The 16,001-nt window shown below is 48.7% G+C and overlaps 1 protein-coding gene across 2 annotated transcripts in view; it reads left to right on the plus strand.

The window, feature by feature from the left end:
* Positions 1–1,993: 1,993 nt before the first annotated feature.
* The window catches only part of ZCCHC7 (zinc finger CCHC-type containing 7), a 123,409-nt gene continuing 109,401 nt past the window's right edge, over positions 1,994–16,001 (plus strand). Inside the window, exons 1-4 of one of the 2 annotated variants that reach the window (XM_064437907.1) lie at positions 1,994–2,053; positions 2,925–2,964; positions 5,416–5,531; positions 10,998–11,702. In XM_064437907.1, the coding sequence (XP_064293977.1) occupies positions 11,015–11,702 (688 nt within the window). In that variant the 5' untranslated portion in view covers positions 1,994–2,053; positions 2,925–2,964; positions 5,416–5,531; positions 10,998–11,014. The remainder of the gene's footprint in view (positions 2,054–2,924; positions 2,965–5,415; positions 5,532–10,997; positions 11,703–16,001) is intronic. The other variant, XM_064437908.1, reaches the window with a different exon arrangement.

Consider the following 16,001-nt stretch of genomic DNA (forward strand, 5'->3'; position numbering starts at 1 on the left):
GTCACTTGGGCTTTGTTTCTGAAACATGTTTTTACACAGAGGGAACTTTTACCTCAGATGCTGAGTTTAGCTCCCTTAAAAGCTTTTATTTACATTCACTTTTACTAATCTTTAGTAAGCTGCATAGGAAAATCTTTGAACTGCTGCCATCAGAGCAGCAGGTAAAGCAGTCTGATGCAGAAATTGAGCTTACAGAATGTTTAGTTTTATTAAACAGTTATATTCAAAGCCATTTATAGGTGAAATATATGAAGTAGGGTTTGACTGAACATTCCAGTTTCAGGCAAATCCTCATACAATTGCATATTCTTGAAAATGCACAATGTTTGTTGCGTCCCTCCAGGGTGGAAGAAGTTAATTCTAAAATGCAAGGACGGCAAAATAAAGAAACATGACAATTTGCTGTCCTTGCCACATCACAGTAATGAGAAAAACTCCTGTATTAGCAAGTCAGGGACGAGGCAGCTGTTTTGCACCAGGAGGTACTGGTTCATTACAATCCCAGTACGAAAGGCACTAAGACTCCATAAAGTGTCCCCAAAAATGCTAATTATTAGAGCTAACACCACAAAGAGAGGATAGCATAGGTAATCTTGGGTTCCTGTAGATGCAGAGACCCGCGTGCTGTGCAGCACCACGCAGGCTTCCAGCCAGCGCACCGCACCGCGCCGCACGCCCAGCAGGTCCCCTCCATGGAAGGAGAACCCCACTTTGGTTGTTTGAGCTGTTACAGGACTTCCTTGCAAGAGAACAGTCCTGTGCATCATCTGTGCTAGCAGTCAGGCAGAAAGGAATTTTGCATGAGAACTCCTTCCTGCACTCCTGGATAAAGGCAAGGTGTGGCAGGTGGTGTAACTGCTGGGACCCAGCGGGCGCTGCCTGCAGGCTCCTCTGCTGCCGTCGCCAGCCGGGGAAGCTCACCCTGCGGCCAGGGGACGTGCCCAGCACCGCACAGCCTCGGGGCCAGGCTGCGGGGCGCGGCCAGCCAGCTCAGGTTCACCGCCGCGGGCGTGCAGCAGCTCTGCCAAAGTCATCGCTGACCCAGAGGGGCCCTTCTCCTCCTCCTTCCCCTCTGAGCTGCCCTGTCACGCAACAGCCCAAATCCTCCGCCTTCTCCAAAGCAGCCTCTGCTTGCGATTGAAAAATCTGGTTAAACTGTTTAAATCTGGCAGGCAGTACAGCAAGAGGCTCAAATTTTCCAGGCCGCCCATCAAACCCCACAGCTGGGTTGTTCCCAGTCTCAGTCCTGTCCTTGGCATCCCTCAGCAGATTCTCCTGACGGTTCACTGCCTCGTCCAAGTCCACCCCTCTGAGGTCAACCAGCCTTGAAGCCGCTGGGGCTCTTTGCACCCAAATGACCGCTCCTTCCTCGGCCAGCTCTCTGCTTCCCCGCAGGGAGCCCTGCCTGAACGCAACCCTTCTCCTTGCCTGAACTGAAAAGACACCGCATCTTCTCCATCGGCTCCTCCCGGAGCATCTCCCCCGGCACGGGCGCACGGGGGTGTGCAAGGCCTCATTTCCCGTTCGCCACGGGGCTGCAGTCCACACGGTCGCGGGGCAGCCGGCCGGAGCAGGGCTTTGCTTCCGAGCGGGAGGCTGCGGGAGCGAGGCATGCTGCGTGCTCCCCCGCTGCTCCCCTCACCTGCCGCACTCCTCCCGCGCCCCCGCTCCTTCGGCCCGCCGCTCTGTGCCTTCCTGCGCGCCGGGAGGGAGGCGGAGGCAGGCGGGGGGCCGTGGAAATCCCTCCGAGCGGGAGGCAGAGCCAGGCACGCAATTCACCGCGATCTGTGCCCAGAGCCGTGCCGCCGCCGGGCAGCAGCAGCGCTCCCGCGGCGCCCGGCACGGCGCGGGGTGCGGGGCGCTGACCCGCGCGCCCGGCCGCGCCGCTCGCCCCGCCCGCTGCTGGGGGGGCGGGGGGCGGAGCGCGGCGCCACGCGCCCGCGTGACGGCGGCGGCGGCGGTGCGCGGGGAGGGGCGGGGCCGGAAGCACGCGGCCGGTGGGCGGGACGCGGCGCCGCCACTTCCTGCTCGGCGTGTCCCGGTGCGGCCGGCAGTGAGTACGGGAGCGGTGCGGCCCCGGCCGCCCGGCCCCGGCCCCCTGCGGCACGGCCCTGCCTCCCTGCGCGACCCCTGGGACCCGGCCCCGCCGGGCCTGCGCCTCCCCACCGGCAGGGCCGCCCGCCGGCTTCCCGCCGAGGCCCGCCCCGCTCGCTCCCTCCCTCCCTCCCTCCCTCCCTCCCTCGCTGCCGGCCCGGCCTTTCGCCCGGCCGAGCCCCGCCGCCTCCCCGCGAAGGCCCCTCTGCGTCCCCCCGCCGTCCCCCCCCTGCCCACGGCAGCCGCTGCCCGGGTGGCCGGCCCGGTGCCGGCCCAGCCCCTCCCGGCGCGCAGTGTCCGTGCCCGCCCGCGGTAACCGGTGGGGGGGCGGTGGGGCCGTGCCCGCTCCGCTGGGTGCAAACCCTCCTTGCCATTAAACGTGTGCGAGCCACTGCGACAGCGTCCGTGTTTGTCTCCGGCTGCAGCCCGGCCCGGCCCGTGAGGGAGCCCCGGGGGCGAGCGGCCCCAGGCGCGGCGGCGGTGCGGCGGGAGGGGCCGGCCGCCAGCCAGGGCGTCCGGCGCCGTTCAGGCCTCGCTCGGCCGCGGCGCGGCTGACACCGGCACGGCCCGGCCATCGGCGGCGTGCCGGTGCGGCGACTCCGCGCTTCCTCCCGCTTGCTGCTCCGGATACTCGGGATCTGTATTTCTTTCCGGCTGGCGCAGCTGCGTCCAGGTCACCAGGCCACGTTCAGCCTTGGTCTGAGGAGAACCACATCTATTAACGGGAGGATGTTTGCACGGTTACTCTCGAACACGATTCTGAGAGTTGCTAGTGGGAGAAACCTTCCAAAAGGCTTGAAGTAAACTTCAAATGTTTTGTTATTTTCCAGGGTTTGGGTGTGGAAGATATATTCCTGTGATCCTCTGAAGGTATAGCATGTCGCTAGAAAAACATTTATCTCTTCTCCAAAGCTTTTCTTTTCTCCTTTACGCTTATTTGCACTGTATTTAAAGAAAGTACAGAAAAGAAACATTATCTCGAACACACAGCAAATCAGCATAAGAATGAGTTTTACATCTCAGTATTGAGCAATGCCAGCTACCCTTGTAAGAAACGAGTGACAAAGTTTAGCCAAAAATAACTAATAGCAAATGTCACCATTAGATCAGCTTTACTATGCTGTCTGCCCCTTTCTTGGGTACTTGAAACTGAGACGACAGGTATAGTACGTACTTGTCAGGGTCTGCCTCATGAAAACGGGGTGGGGGGTGCCCTGGAATCTACCTTGAGGCATTCTCACATGTGTCACTGTGAGGACATTTATACTCTAAACTGAGCGCATCGGTGCGGGGACCTGCTCTGATTGTCTGGTGGCTGCACATCCCACCCAGGGTGGCAAATGAAAATCGTTTCTTTCTCACGTGCTCCGAGTGCACCTTGGTTTTCCCCATAAGCCAAAATACAATCTGTGTTACGTTTGGTGCAGAAACACAATACTTGTAGAGAAAAAAGCTGTCACCTGACATTGATCTCTGATAATAATCATATATTGTTGTGGTTTGTTTTTCTTTTTTAAAAATCCATTCAGATTTGACATTTGCATACAATTGTAGGGTAGCAAGAAGAAAAAAGATGTTATTTTCATTTTGGTGCTGTGCATTTTGATTGCTTATCTCTCCCAAAAAGGAGGTAGGCAGCTTCTGGTGAAGGGTACACATGCAGTTACAGCAGCTGAAATGACTTCATTAAACTGCATTTGGACATTTAAGTTTGGTATCAATTTCGCGTTGGTTGCACCTGTGCAGTACCTTAATGGTCCGAAGTACTAGGTGGATTGTGTGTCACAAATACAAGTAAATGGAAAGCTGAGAAAAGGCCTAGTCTGCGCACAGCTATGAAGTCCGTTGGTGTCTCCTACCATTCTGATGCCTGAACCTCCGTTCTGATGGACAGTTGTGGTTTTAGGAAGCTGTTGGTAATTTCCTCAAAAGAGCCTTCTTTTCCATTTTATTGTTGTGTCTGTCTGTAACAGAGTCCGGCGATAGGATCTTTACCTCCTGAGACCGCAAAGAACATGCTTGTTGCTGTACCTTCAGCATGGCCTTTGTCTTAAAGTGTTAGATTTGACGTTACTTCAAAGATCAAGCAGGGAGCAAGAAAAATACGGAAATATTTGGAATTTACTGATGATTTGTGGAGGGAATAGTACATTTGCCTGAAAGGCCATATTTGCAAAGGATGAAAAAGTGATCTATTTTGCAATTCATTGTTTGAGAGTTTTTTCTTTTAAGAAATCTGAATATTTGAGGTTAAGCAGAATGAGAGGAAGAGAGAAAAAGGTTACTGTGTGAGCTCTGAAAGATTTCAGGAGTTGAAAAAGTAAGAGCAGCAGAAGTAATGAAGCTAAGCAGAGGAAAGGAGGAGTTGGTAGGGAGAAACAAGGTACATGAAGCAGGAATAGCGTGGGAAGGACTGGCCTGGGCATCTTACTGGTCCTATGCAAAGCCCCTTCTGCATGTATGTTACATCTGAGTCTTCCAAACTGCTTTGAAATTCTGTCTGAGGAGGTAGCTGCCTGCATGCAACTTGGAAACTGCTGCGGGTGTTCCGATTAACTTGTTTGTGCTCTCTCTACCCTGCTTGCAAGTTGCAACCAGCACCTCCGTTCTGACTGCGCTGTGCTGCTGCCAGCTTCTGTCACTGTACCAGGTGGGGGGATGCTGGGGTTATAATGGACTACATGGAAAGTGCTGGCAAGCAGTCTTTGTAGATGACCTGGGAAAATGATCTCCTGCCATTTGTAACTATAGCCATCTGGACTTTTCTTCAGAAATGGTTAAAAGGAATTCAGATAGCTGTGATTTTTTTCATTTTGTATAACACCATTAGCCCTTTACCTGAACTGTTCTTACTTGTGGCCTACCAGAGAGGCAGTCAGGTACTTCTGAGGAAGGTTGTGCTCTGGGTTCAGGTAGGAGTGGGATTCTTCCTTATGAAAGGGCACAGTTCTCTGCCTAGCTGGTGGCAAAAAGGACAATTGCACATAGTCTAAACCTTTCACTGGTGAAAGGAAATCTAAACTGCTGAAGACTAGCTAGCAGTCAGATATGTTTTTCTCTTTGAGTATCGGCATGAATACAGTAAGAGACTGCTTCACTTTGAGAATCTGAATGACAGCGCACCTTTGTCTGTTGAGCTCTCCTTTCCTTGGGGCAGTGTTTTTGTCTGCTTTGATGCAAAACACCTGAAATGGGTGTTTCTCACACTGTGAATAAGAGGTGGGGCACAGCTATTGCCTGAGTTTGAGGACGGTGAAGAGGGGAACTAGACATCTTCAGGCTGTGTAGTGATGCTGATGTTTGATGTTTTTTGTTTCTCAGTGGCCTGCCATACATACTGAGCAAGAGGAGGAGCCCTTCATCATTCCACTTGTGCAGGGACCTGAGAGGAGGAGGAGCTGCTGTTTGAGCTGAGCTTCTGGGGAGGACAGATCAAAGTAAGTGAGGTGCAGTGCTGCGTCTTCTTACGCTTGCCTTCTTTATGAAGTATCTGTGAGTCAGCTCCTTGGGCGCTCTTTGACACTCGTGATCCAGGAGCCTTGTTTAGCTGCATGTTTTCAGCAATGGTCATGTACTTTGGTAACTTGTTTCAGCGGGTGACAGAATGGAAAGGAAAGAGATCTTGAATTAAGTCAGCTTTTTGAGTATCACTAAAATTGCAGCATGCTTCAGGGAAATCTTTCATTTCCTACATCGCTGAAGGTCTTTTCTCACATCCCGTAATCACAGATTACTATTGTAAATGTGCTTGACTGGAGCTAGCTCTGCTTTTATTCTCACCCTGTGTATGGGAGCAGGCTAAGACCTGTTTGAAAGGGTGACCCCACATAAAGCTGAAGTATGGGTGCTTTGGTTGGTCTGTCAGGTGCTCTTCTGTCTTATTTTTTTACTACCTACAACAGTTCAGGTGACCAGTGTTTTACTTCTTCCTCCTATCTGCCACATACAAACCTAATCACTGGTATAAAATAGATTTATTGTGTCTATTAGCACCAAGTTCTGACCGCATTCTTTCATGCTTTATTTGGCATAATGGATATTATATTTACCTAAGAACCTGGATGAGAGAGGCAGAGTCTAGCAGATACATCCATGTTATCCTCAGGTTATTGCTACATGCATGGTGCTGCTAAGCAGAGTTCTGTGTTGGCAGGTGTAAAAGTTTCCAGGAGGTTATAATCATTTTGTGGATGAGAGCTTTTAAAAAGGATTCTATAATCTCTACTTGTTAAGTTTTAAGACTGTATTCATAGGTTAGACACCAACTTGAGTCTAATAGGATATGGCAGAGGTGAGTGAATGTGCGGACGAGTAGGGTTCTGATGGTCTTTGGATGTGATCTCAGCTGGCGATGACCAAAGTGACTTCTTTAGCTGTGCAAGTGAGATTGGATCATGTGTGCTCATCTACTGGAAGCCTAAATAAATAGAAAAGGGTGCAACGTATGGATTGTCAGTAAGCATTGTTTCCTCCTTGTGCTGTCACGTTTTATGTGGTTTCACAGAATCACAGAATGGTAGGGGCTTGGCAGGGCCCTCTGGAGATCATCCCGTCCCACCCCTGTTTGAGCAGGCACCCCCAGAGCAGGGGCACAGGGCCGCGTCCAGGCAGGGGGTGAATGTCTCCAGGGAAGGGACCCCACAGCCTCTCTGGGCAGCCTGTGCCCCTGCTCTGGCACCCGCACAGGGAAGGGGTTTGTCCTCATGTTCAGGTGGAACTTCCCGTGTTCCAGCTTGTGCCCGTTGCCCCTTGGCCTGGCGTTGGGCACCACTGAAAAGAGTCTGGCCCCATCCTCCTGACACCCACCCTTCAGATACTTACAGGTATTTATGAAATCCCCCTCAGTCTTTTCTTCTCCAGGCTGAACAAACCCAGATCTCTCAGCCTTTCCTCATAAGGGAGATGCTCCAGCTCCCTGACCATCTTGGTAGGTGTCCACTGGACTTGCTCCAGCAGTTCCCTGTCCTTCTTAAACTGCAGGGCCCAAAACTGGACACAGTACTCCAAATGCGGTCCCACTAGGGCAGAGGAGAGGGGGAGGAGGACCTCCCTTGACCTGCTGGACACACTCCTTTTAATGCACCCCAGGACACCGCTGGCCTTCGTGGCCCCAAGGGCACGGTGCTGGCTTAGGGTCACCTCGCTGCCCCCCAGCACCCCCAGGGCCTTCTCAGCAGAGCTGCTCTCCAGCAGGTCCCCCCCAGCCTGTGCTGGTGTGGGGGGCTGTTCCTCCCCAGGGGCAGGACCTTGCACTTGCTCTTGAATTTCATCAGGCTCCCCTTGGCCCAGCTCTCCAGCCTGCCCAGCTCTCGCTGAATGGCAGCACGGCCTTCTGGTGCATCAGCCACCCCTCCCAGCTTGGTATCATCAGCGAACTTGCTGAGGGGCCGCTCTGTCCCATTGTCCAGGTCATTGATGAATATGTTGAACAGGACTGGACTCAGCACAGACCCCTGGGAACACCACTAGTGACAGACCTCCAGCCAGACTCTGCCCCATTGATCATGACCCTCTGAGCTCTGTTGTTGAGCCAGTTCTCTGTCCACCTCACTGTCCCCTCCTCCAACCCACACTGCCTTAGCTTGCCTGTGAGGAAGCTATGGGAGACAGTGTCGAATGCCTTACTGAAGCCAAGATAGACAACATCCACTGCTCTCCTTTTGTCTACCCAGCCAGTCACACCATCACAGAAGGCTGTCAGATCGGTCAAGCATGATCTCCCCTTGGTGAATCCATGTTGACTACTTCTGTTAACCTTCTTGTCCTCTCCGTGCCTGGAGGTGACCTCCAGGATGAACTGCTCCATCACCTTTCCGGGGATGGAGGTGAGGCTGACTGGCCTGTAGTTCCCCAGATCCTCCTTCTTGCCGTTTCTGAAGACTGGAGTGACATTTGCTGTCCTCCAGTCCTCGGGCACCTCTCCTGTCCTCCATGGCCTTTCAAAGATGATGGAGAGTGGCTCAGCGAGAACATCTGCCAGCTCCCTCCGCACTCGTGGGTGCATCCCATTGGGGCCCATGGATTTGTGAGGATCCAGTTTCCATAGGTGATCTCTGACCCAGTCCTCCTCAACCGATGGCAAGTCTTCCTTTGTCCCAATTTGTCCTTTCTTTTCTGGGGGCTGGGATGCCTGAGGGCCAGTCTTAGCAGTGAAGACTGAGGCAAAGGTGGCATTCAGTAACTCCGCCTTCTCTGCATCCTGCGTTACCAGGGCCCCTTCCTTGTTCAGCAGTGGGGCCACTGTACCCCCAGTCTTCCTTTTACTGCTGATGTATTTAAAGAAGCCCTTCTTGTTATCTTTGACATGCATTGCCAGATTTAATTCCAAGTGGGCCTTGGCCTTCCTCATCGCATCTCTGCACACCCTGACAGCATTCCTATATTCCTCCCAAATGGCCAGTCCCTTTTTCCACATACTGTGAACCTCCCTCTTCCATTTGAGTGTCTCTAGAAGCTCTTTGCTCATCCATGCGGGTCTCCTGGATCCTCTGCCTGACTTCCTCCAGGGGATGCACCGATCTTGAGCTTGGAGGAAGTGGTCCTTGAATACTTGCCTTCCAGAGCTCTAGCCCATGGGATTCCTCCTAGCAGGCCACTGAAGAGGCCAAAGTTTGCTTTGTTTATTTTGGTGGGAAAAGTATTTTCTTCCTTAGTCTGACTTCTGGTATAACACAAACACAAATGAGGCCAAATCTATCATAATCAGGGAAGGACAGTTCTTGGAGGGTGTGCACAGAAAGCTGTCATAGTAAGAGACTTCAGGTTCTTTAAATACCATAATTGCACAAACTACTTGCATACAAAGATCCCAAATCTAAATTTTTGTACTCGAGTGTCAGTATGTGAATTTAAACAATACCATGCAACTTCCTTCCTGAACTAAAAAACTGAACTCTGTCTGACAGTTTCCTGTCTAAAAAAGCTTGTTGGCTGCCCTTGGAGTAACTGTAACACAGAAATAAAGACGGACTTTTCAGAGAAAGGACTCCCTTTCCTCCATGCATAATGTGGTTATGCAAATAAAATAATGTATCCATGAATGAAGCAAAGTAACTTCAGAATGCCTCTGGATTCCCTGTCTCACTAGGGAGTAGGCAGTGAACTCTAGGGGCACTTGCCGTTGGGTTGGGGTCACAGGATAGTTGAGGTTGGAAGGAACTTCTAGCAATTGTCTTGTCCAACCCCTTGATTCAGAGCAGAGCGGGGTAGAGTGGTTTGCTCAGGGCCATGCCCGTCTGGGTCTTGAACATCTTCAAGGATGGATGCTCCGCAGTCTTTCTGGGCAGCAGAGTAAAAAAGGTTTTTTTCCTTATGCTTAAGTGGAATTTCCTGTATTTTATTTTTTGTGCCTGCTGCCTCTCATCATGTTGCTGGACACTAGGTGTGAAAGCACCTGGCTCTGCATTATTTACTCTTCCCCCCCATCAGGCATTTATGTACATTTATAAGATCCCCCTGAGCCTCTTCTTGAGGATGAACAGTCCCAGCTGTCTCAGCCCCCCCCTCATATGAGAGATGCTCCAATCCCTTAATCATTTTAGCGGCCCTTTGCTGCACTCGCTGCAGTATGTCCATCTTTCCTAGTATGGGAGGGCCCAGAGCTGTACACAGCACTGTGGATGAGGTCCTGTGAGCGCTGACTAGAGCAGAAGGATAACCTACCTCACCCTGCTGGCGATGCTCTTCAGGAGCCCAAGACGGGGTTTTTTGTCCCCAAAGTGTGTTGGCTTATGGCCAACCTGGCCCATCCCAAGTCCTTTTTTCCAAACCCACTCTCCAGGCAGTGGGCTCCCAGGCTGTCTCCTTCCCAGGCGCAGGACTTGGCATTTACCTTTGTTGACCTTCATGAGGATCCTCTGTGCCCACTTCTCCAGCCCACTGAGGTACCTCCAAATGGCAGCACAACCATCTGCTGTATCAACCGCTCCTCCCAATTTTGCATCATCATCAAAGGTGCTGAGGGTGCACTTTGTCCCATCAGCCAGCTCATACAGTGTGTTTGTTTAAAAAGCAGTATTGCTGAATACATGAGAGGGGAAATTGGGGCTTTAGTCCTAGATCCACCAAAAAGGCCACTAAAGGTTGTTCATAGTTATTGCTTAACTGGTAGCAGCACAGAGGTGTCAAGCTGACCTGGGCAGACACTGTTTGCAGGTTTATTTTCATCAGGTCCAAAAGAATCGTTATTGCATTTTCATGGCATTGTAACACAGTTCATAAGTCCTGACAGGACAATGTGATGTGGTAGTTCATATGAAGGCTGCAGGTTTGTATACTACTGTTACCATTCTTTTTTTTTTTAATGCTACCTTCAGACCTGAGCGTGTCTGGGTGCTTCTGTATCGTAGCCCTAGCACTTCTTGTCATAGGGTTAAATGCTGAAGTGCCAGTTCAGGTGGCTCTGCAGCCTGGGTGTAGACAGGCTCCAAGTTACTTCTGTCAAATATTGCTGAATGTTCCTTCGCTGCTCTTTCAGGTATGCATATAAGATGTTACTTAGTAAAACAAGTTGCAGAGTACCCAGGGGTAACGCGAGTTGGCAGAACAATCAAAACTTGGATTCAGGCACTCATCGCTCCCGACCCATGCAGGTACCCTGGTTTTGAACCCAGGGTGGAGAGGAGCTGTGGAAGCTTAGAGTGCATGAAGTGCAACTTTCAGAAGCCAGAGTAGTTGAGGTTAAGTAGTAGTTAAGATTAAAGCACAGGCACCCTTAAGTAGCTTTTGCTGTTATGGATTTGAGCATTGACTGCTGTAGCTGTTAAGTCTGCTCAGTTTATCTTCCGCATGCAGAGCTCTATGAATAACCTTAGCAATTTCAGAAAGACCAAAGGTACCATTTGAAAGATGGGTTTGGGCATACATTCATGACCATTCTGATACAACCTCTTGTTTTTTTGTAGACTAGTCGCTTTCCAGAATGTTTGTTGGATATGAAGATGATGAGGATACTGAAGCGTATGAAGATGAACTTTATCATGAGGAGTCATCCAGTGAGCATAGTGTTGATAGCGAGGTGGAATTTCATCTCTACAGCCAGATCCACTATTCCCAAAATCTTGGAGAAATCAGCACACTGGAAATGGATGACGAAGCTGATGTTGCGGGAGTCACGGGTCATAGTTCAGTTCTAACTGAGAAACAGTGTGAAGACGAGAAGATCGCTGAACTAACTGATTGTGGAGTTCTGCTTTCAGATGACCCTGAGATCATTGTCTTGTCTGATACACCAGATGAAGACAGTGTTTACAAAAGCAAAGTAAAGAAGTCGACAAGCTCTTTCGCTCAAGGGAAAACACATATCCATCCAGGATCCTCCCCATCAAGTCATGACAAAGCTGCTGGATGTAATACCCTGTATCCTGCTGGGTCAGGCACAGACATTTCAAGGCAGAGGAAAAGCACTAGTGGGAAGCTTAGCCCAGTCAGTTCTGCTGGAGCTCACGCCATCCAAGATGTGTTGGTAATAGATGATAGCTCGGAGGAGGAGAGTGTGATGTCTGAAAGTGATAATGTCGAGAGTTGGATGCTTTTGGGAGCTGGTGCAGATGACAGAGATGAAGATATAATGTTGAACCTCGAAGGCTGTACAACTCCTGTCAGCAAAGGTTAGACCTTTTTTTTTAAATAATTTTTTAATTCTTCTGTATGTGGGAGGATTTGTCTGCAACGATACTGATACCAATATTTGAAAAGAAAGATAAACAGCAAATCGGAGCGCGTAATGATGGCCGCAAAACTATGATGAAGGAAATAGCCATTTGTTTATACCATTTCAATACCATTATTTCAGTAGTGTCATATATGGAGAGAGCATTTTTGCTAGTAGAAATTTAGAAGTAATATCAGAGTGATTCATGTTGTGAACATTCCAAATTTCATGTATATTTTGTATTTCTAAGAGTACATAAGAAGTTGCAGAGGGCAAGGGGAAGGGGAGTAAAATAAAGCAGAAATACAATGGTTTCTTATTGTAAACGGAGTGAGTGGGGAAAAAACCAGCTTGAGGACTAAAGACAAGAAAATCAGCGATAGGCATAACAATAAAAAGTTTGCTGAAGAGCGCTGCAGGGTAGGAAAGTAATCGGTGCTCATAACCCAGGGAGCAGTTTCATTCTTGGTTTCGTGTGGTGAGATTTCTGCCCCTAGCCCCTGTCTGCCTGGCCTCATTGCCCACCCGCCGTGCAGGCACCAGCGCTTGTTAAGGCTTTGCTGTGTGCTAGACCAGAGAAGTTACAACTCGGGAAAGGGATGAGCTGTAGCAGGAGAGGGCAGGAACGGAGGGGAGACCTTCTGAGCTGTTTCCCCTCCCAGAAGCAGATTCTGTAACCACTCCTTCAGGAGTCTGGCTGTTTGGGTTGTTAATCTAAACTTTACTGTAACTTCTTGTTACAGTAATAACTGTAACTTCTGAATAATTCAGAGAGATTCCCAACTGCTAAGACTGACATCTAACATTTTGGTATTTTGCAAAGTATTCTTCCACCTTACTGTGCAGAAACTTAGTAAATATGATGGTAAGCGTCACGGATTTTTAGGTACGTGTTTGTAATAATTGTACTACGTAATACATACCTTGCTACCAGCAACTAAAAACTCTCTTAGAGGATTAGCAGTGCCTTTTTTCTTGCCCACCGGCTTCCCGAAGCACAAAGGTAGTTTCCAGAAACAGCGTCCCCTGCCAGTCTGAGAGGAAACACTACGTGAAGAAAGGCTGCTTCAGCGGCAAGGCTAGCCAGATCAGCTGCAGCATTTGCAAGACTTGCTTTTTTTTTTTTTTAAATATACCATAATTTAATACTTGGCGCACATGCAAATGAGGCAGTTTTGGGTGCAGGGAAATGAAATGTTCTGCAGTGTGTATGTGCAGGCAGATACTAGTCAAGTTCTTCCTGAGGATGGGTGTGCAAACAGCGCTGCTGTTCACATGCTGCTACTAAGCTGTTTGAGAGGGGAAAGCTGAGAGATTGTCTTTGCCTTCTTTTCTGGCAAAACACCTGTTTCTTTCCCACAAATGTTCAATGACTTTTTGCTTAGAGTTGTTCTTGTGTATGTTTTTGCATAGCTATCCCTAGTCCTTGGCTAAACAGGCCGTTGTGTGCACTCGATCTCAGATGGTCGACTAGAGCTGCCGGTGTGCTTGCCCAAGCCTCAGAGACTTAAGAAATGCTTTCCCTGTTCCCAGTGCAATGCCAGAGGAGTGGCAGAGCATTCAGTTGCCATGCTGGAAACCCAGACAGCCACATTATATTTGGAATTTTTGTAACATTTTCTTCCTATAAATCTTCTAAAATGCGTTCCTAAGAATTAGCTTAAACTTGCTAAATTTCATTAATTTCTTTCTATTTGTATTTTCATATCCTGTCCTTTTCTTTGAACCTAGAGCTAATTAGCTTGTCTTTTTCTTAAATTACTCTGCCCGTTGGGGAGCAAATGTTTGGTGCCATGTGGTGGCTGCTGTAAGAGCAATGGAGTTTGTGCATAGCACAGTTAATGCGCTTTCTGGGTAGTGTCTGTTTTTCTCATAACTGCTGGGTAGACAAATGACCTGGAGTTAGGTTTCCTTTGTTCGGTTTACTCTGTGTATCTCCTTGGATTTATGTACCAAAATTGCTGATGGCAGTGCTAAAGATTACCCAAAAACCCCAGAAGATAGAAAGATGTTTAAACAGTGCTTGAGACTTTAAGCATATTTCAAAATTACATATACACATTTTGGGAAACATTCTGTACTTAATTTAGTGGAGTGATTATGCTTACTCAGTGTAACATGGAAATGAAAATTCATGTCTTCGTTCTTTGTGCTTTTCTAGCAAAGGTGTGCCAGTGCTAACCAAGAGAGGCTTTTAAAAATCAATATGAGAGGTTAATATCAGGAGACAGTTTTGCTACTGTCTTACTGTATGCTTTTGTAACAAATGTAGTAATGTTTCTTATTCATATATATATTTATAGGTGTTGACAATAAGCAAGCCACATTCAAAGCAGGTAGCGGGAGAAGAATTTTCCTGTGCTGTATAAACTTGTCATGCTGTTCAGAACTAAAATTGTTTCATTGGATATAGGCAACGTAAACATTTTTTGAGATGCTCAAATGGGAAGTCAACAACGGTCACAGAAGAGGCTCATAAATATAACTGTTCTCCTGCTGTCGTGGTTTAGCCCCAGCCAGGAACCAAGTGCCACATAGCCACTTGCTGACTCTCCCCTGGTAAGATGAGGGACAGAATCAGAAGAGTAAAAGCGAGAAAAATCCTGGGCTGAGATAAAGACAGTTTTGTAGGTAAAGCAAAATCTGTGCATGCAAGCGAAGCAAAACAAGTTCATTGACTCCTTCCCATGGGCAGGCAGGTGTTCAGCCACCTCCAGGAAAGCAGGGCTCCATCATGCATAACAGTTACTTGGAAAGACAAACACCATCACTCTGGATGTCCCCCCTTCCTTCTTATTCCCCCAGCTTTATATACTCAGCACGATGTCATATGGTGTGGGACATCCTTGGGGTCAGTCGGGGTCAGCCATCCTGGCTGTGCCCCCTCCCAGCTTCTTGTGCCCCTGGCAAGGCATGGGGAACTGAAGAAGTCCTTGAGTAGTGTAAGTGCTACTTAGCAACAACTAAAACATCTCCGCGTTACCAACGTTATTTTTAGCACAAATCCAAAACATGGCCCATACTAGCTACTGTGAAGAAAATTAACTCTGTCCCAGCCGAAACCAGGACACCTACTCCAATTTTTATTCTCAAAGCTACATCAGAACCTCCTCAGAACCCCCTCTTGCACCTTGCCTCACGTCATAGTGGTTTTGCCAACAGCAGCCTCGTGCCTGGAGCTGTGGGACGTACAGGACACGCATCAGGCACACGCAGCCGTTTGGGAGCAGGTGCTAGTCATACAGGCACATCTCTCTCCGCTTTAGCTGTTGCCTTTCTATGTATGGATGACTTCGCAGAAAGCCTTACCCTTTGCACATTTCTTCTGACTGTGCACAAGGTAACGACGATCTGTTTGAATCTGGTGTACGCTGTGGGCAGAGCAGAGGCCCCTGCCCTGGTGCTGGCCTCCACGCACACACGCACCTGCGGTGGAGAGAGTACCGCAGGAGTGGGCTCCAGTCAAAGCCCTGATTCTCAACCACATCCCGAATTCCCGTGAATGATATTCAGGTAGCTCCAACTGCAAAAGTTTGGTTCAGCTGCTCTATTTCTACTGTGTGTACTAATGGGGATGCAAAGGCACAGGCTTAAAATATATTGGTGTGGTATGTATGTGTGTATGTAATGTAAAGCTGAAACAGCATCCAAATAGTTTTAGGGAACAAAAGCCAAAAATCTTCTTAATGCAAAGTAACCATAATTTGTATATGGAGCTTATGCAGCATTGTATTTCCAATTTTATAAAGGACTCCATACTGAAATGTCAACATAAAAATTTTAAATCTGAAGGAAGAAATAAATTTTAAAAATGTGTGTTAGCAAATTATCCTCTCAAAGATAATTAAATTATTTTGAGACATGCTTAGTTCTGTTTTCAGGGTTTCTACAGAATGAGATCCAGTATGTAGGTGACTACACACTATGTAAGTTACTATTTTAGGGCGTGCAGTATCAGTAAGGATGGACATAGCATGTAGTGACTGGTGAAGCCTTGCCCTTTCCCTTCTCCCCCGAAACTGCCTGTGACTCTCGAAGTGGGACAGACCTCCTGTAACAGTGTCATGGTGTGTCTAGTGTCCAGTTTGCTTCACATTAAAAAGGGAACTGAAATGTGAACAATTCTCTGGCTATGAGAGGAGCCAGTTTTCTCAGTCATTTGATGAGTCTGTTTTCACGTCCGAGTCCCTGAAATAGAGGTGCTGAGGTTCCACTAGAGTCAGAAATAAACTCCTCAATGAAAGGAATTAGGCAT

The sequence above is a fragment of the Phalacrocorax carbo genome, chromosome Z (genome assembly GCF_963921805.1).
Source record: "Phalacrocorax carbo chromosome Z, bPhaCar2.1, whole genome shotgun sequence".
NCBI lineage: Eukaryota > Metazoa > Chordata > Aves > Suliformes > Phalacrocoracidae > Phalacrocorax > Phalacrocorax carbo.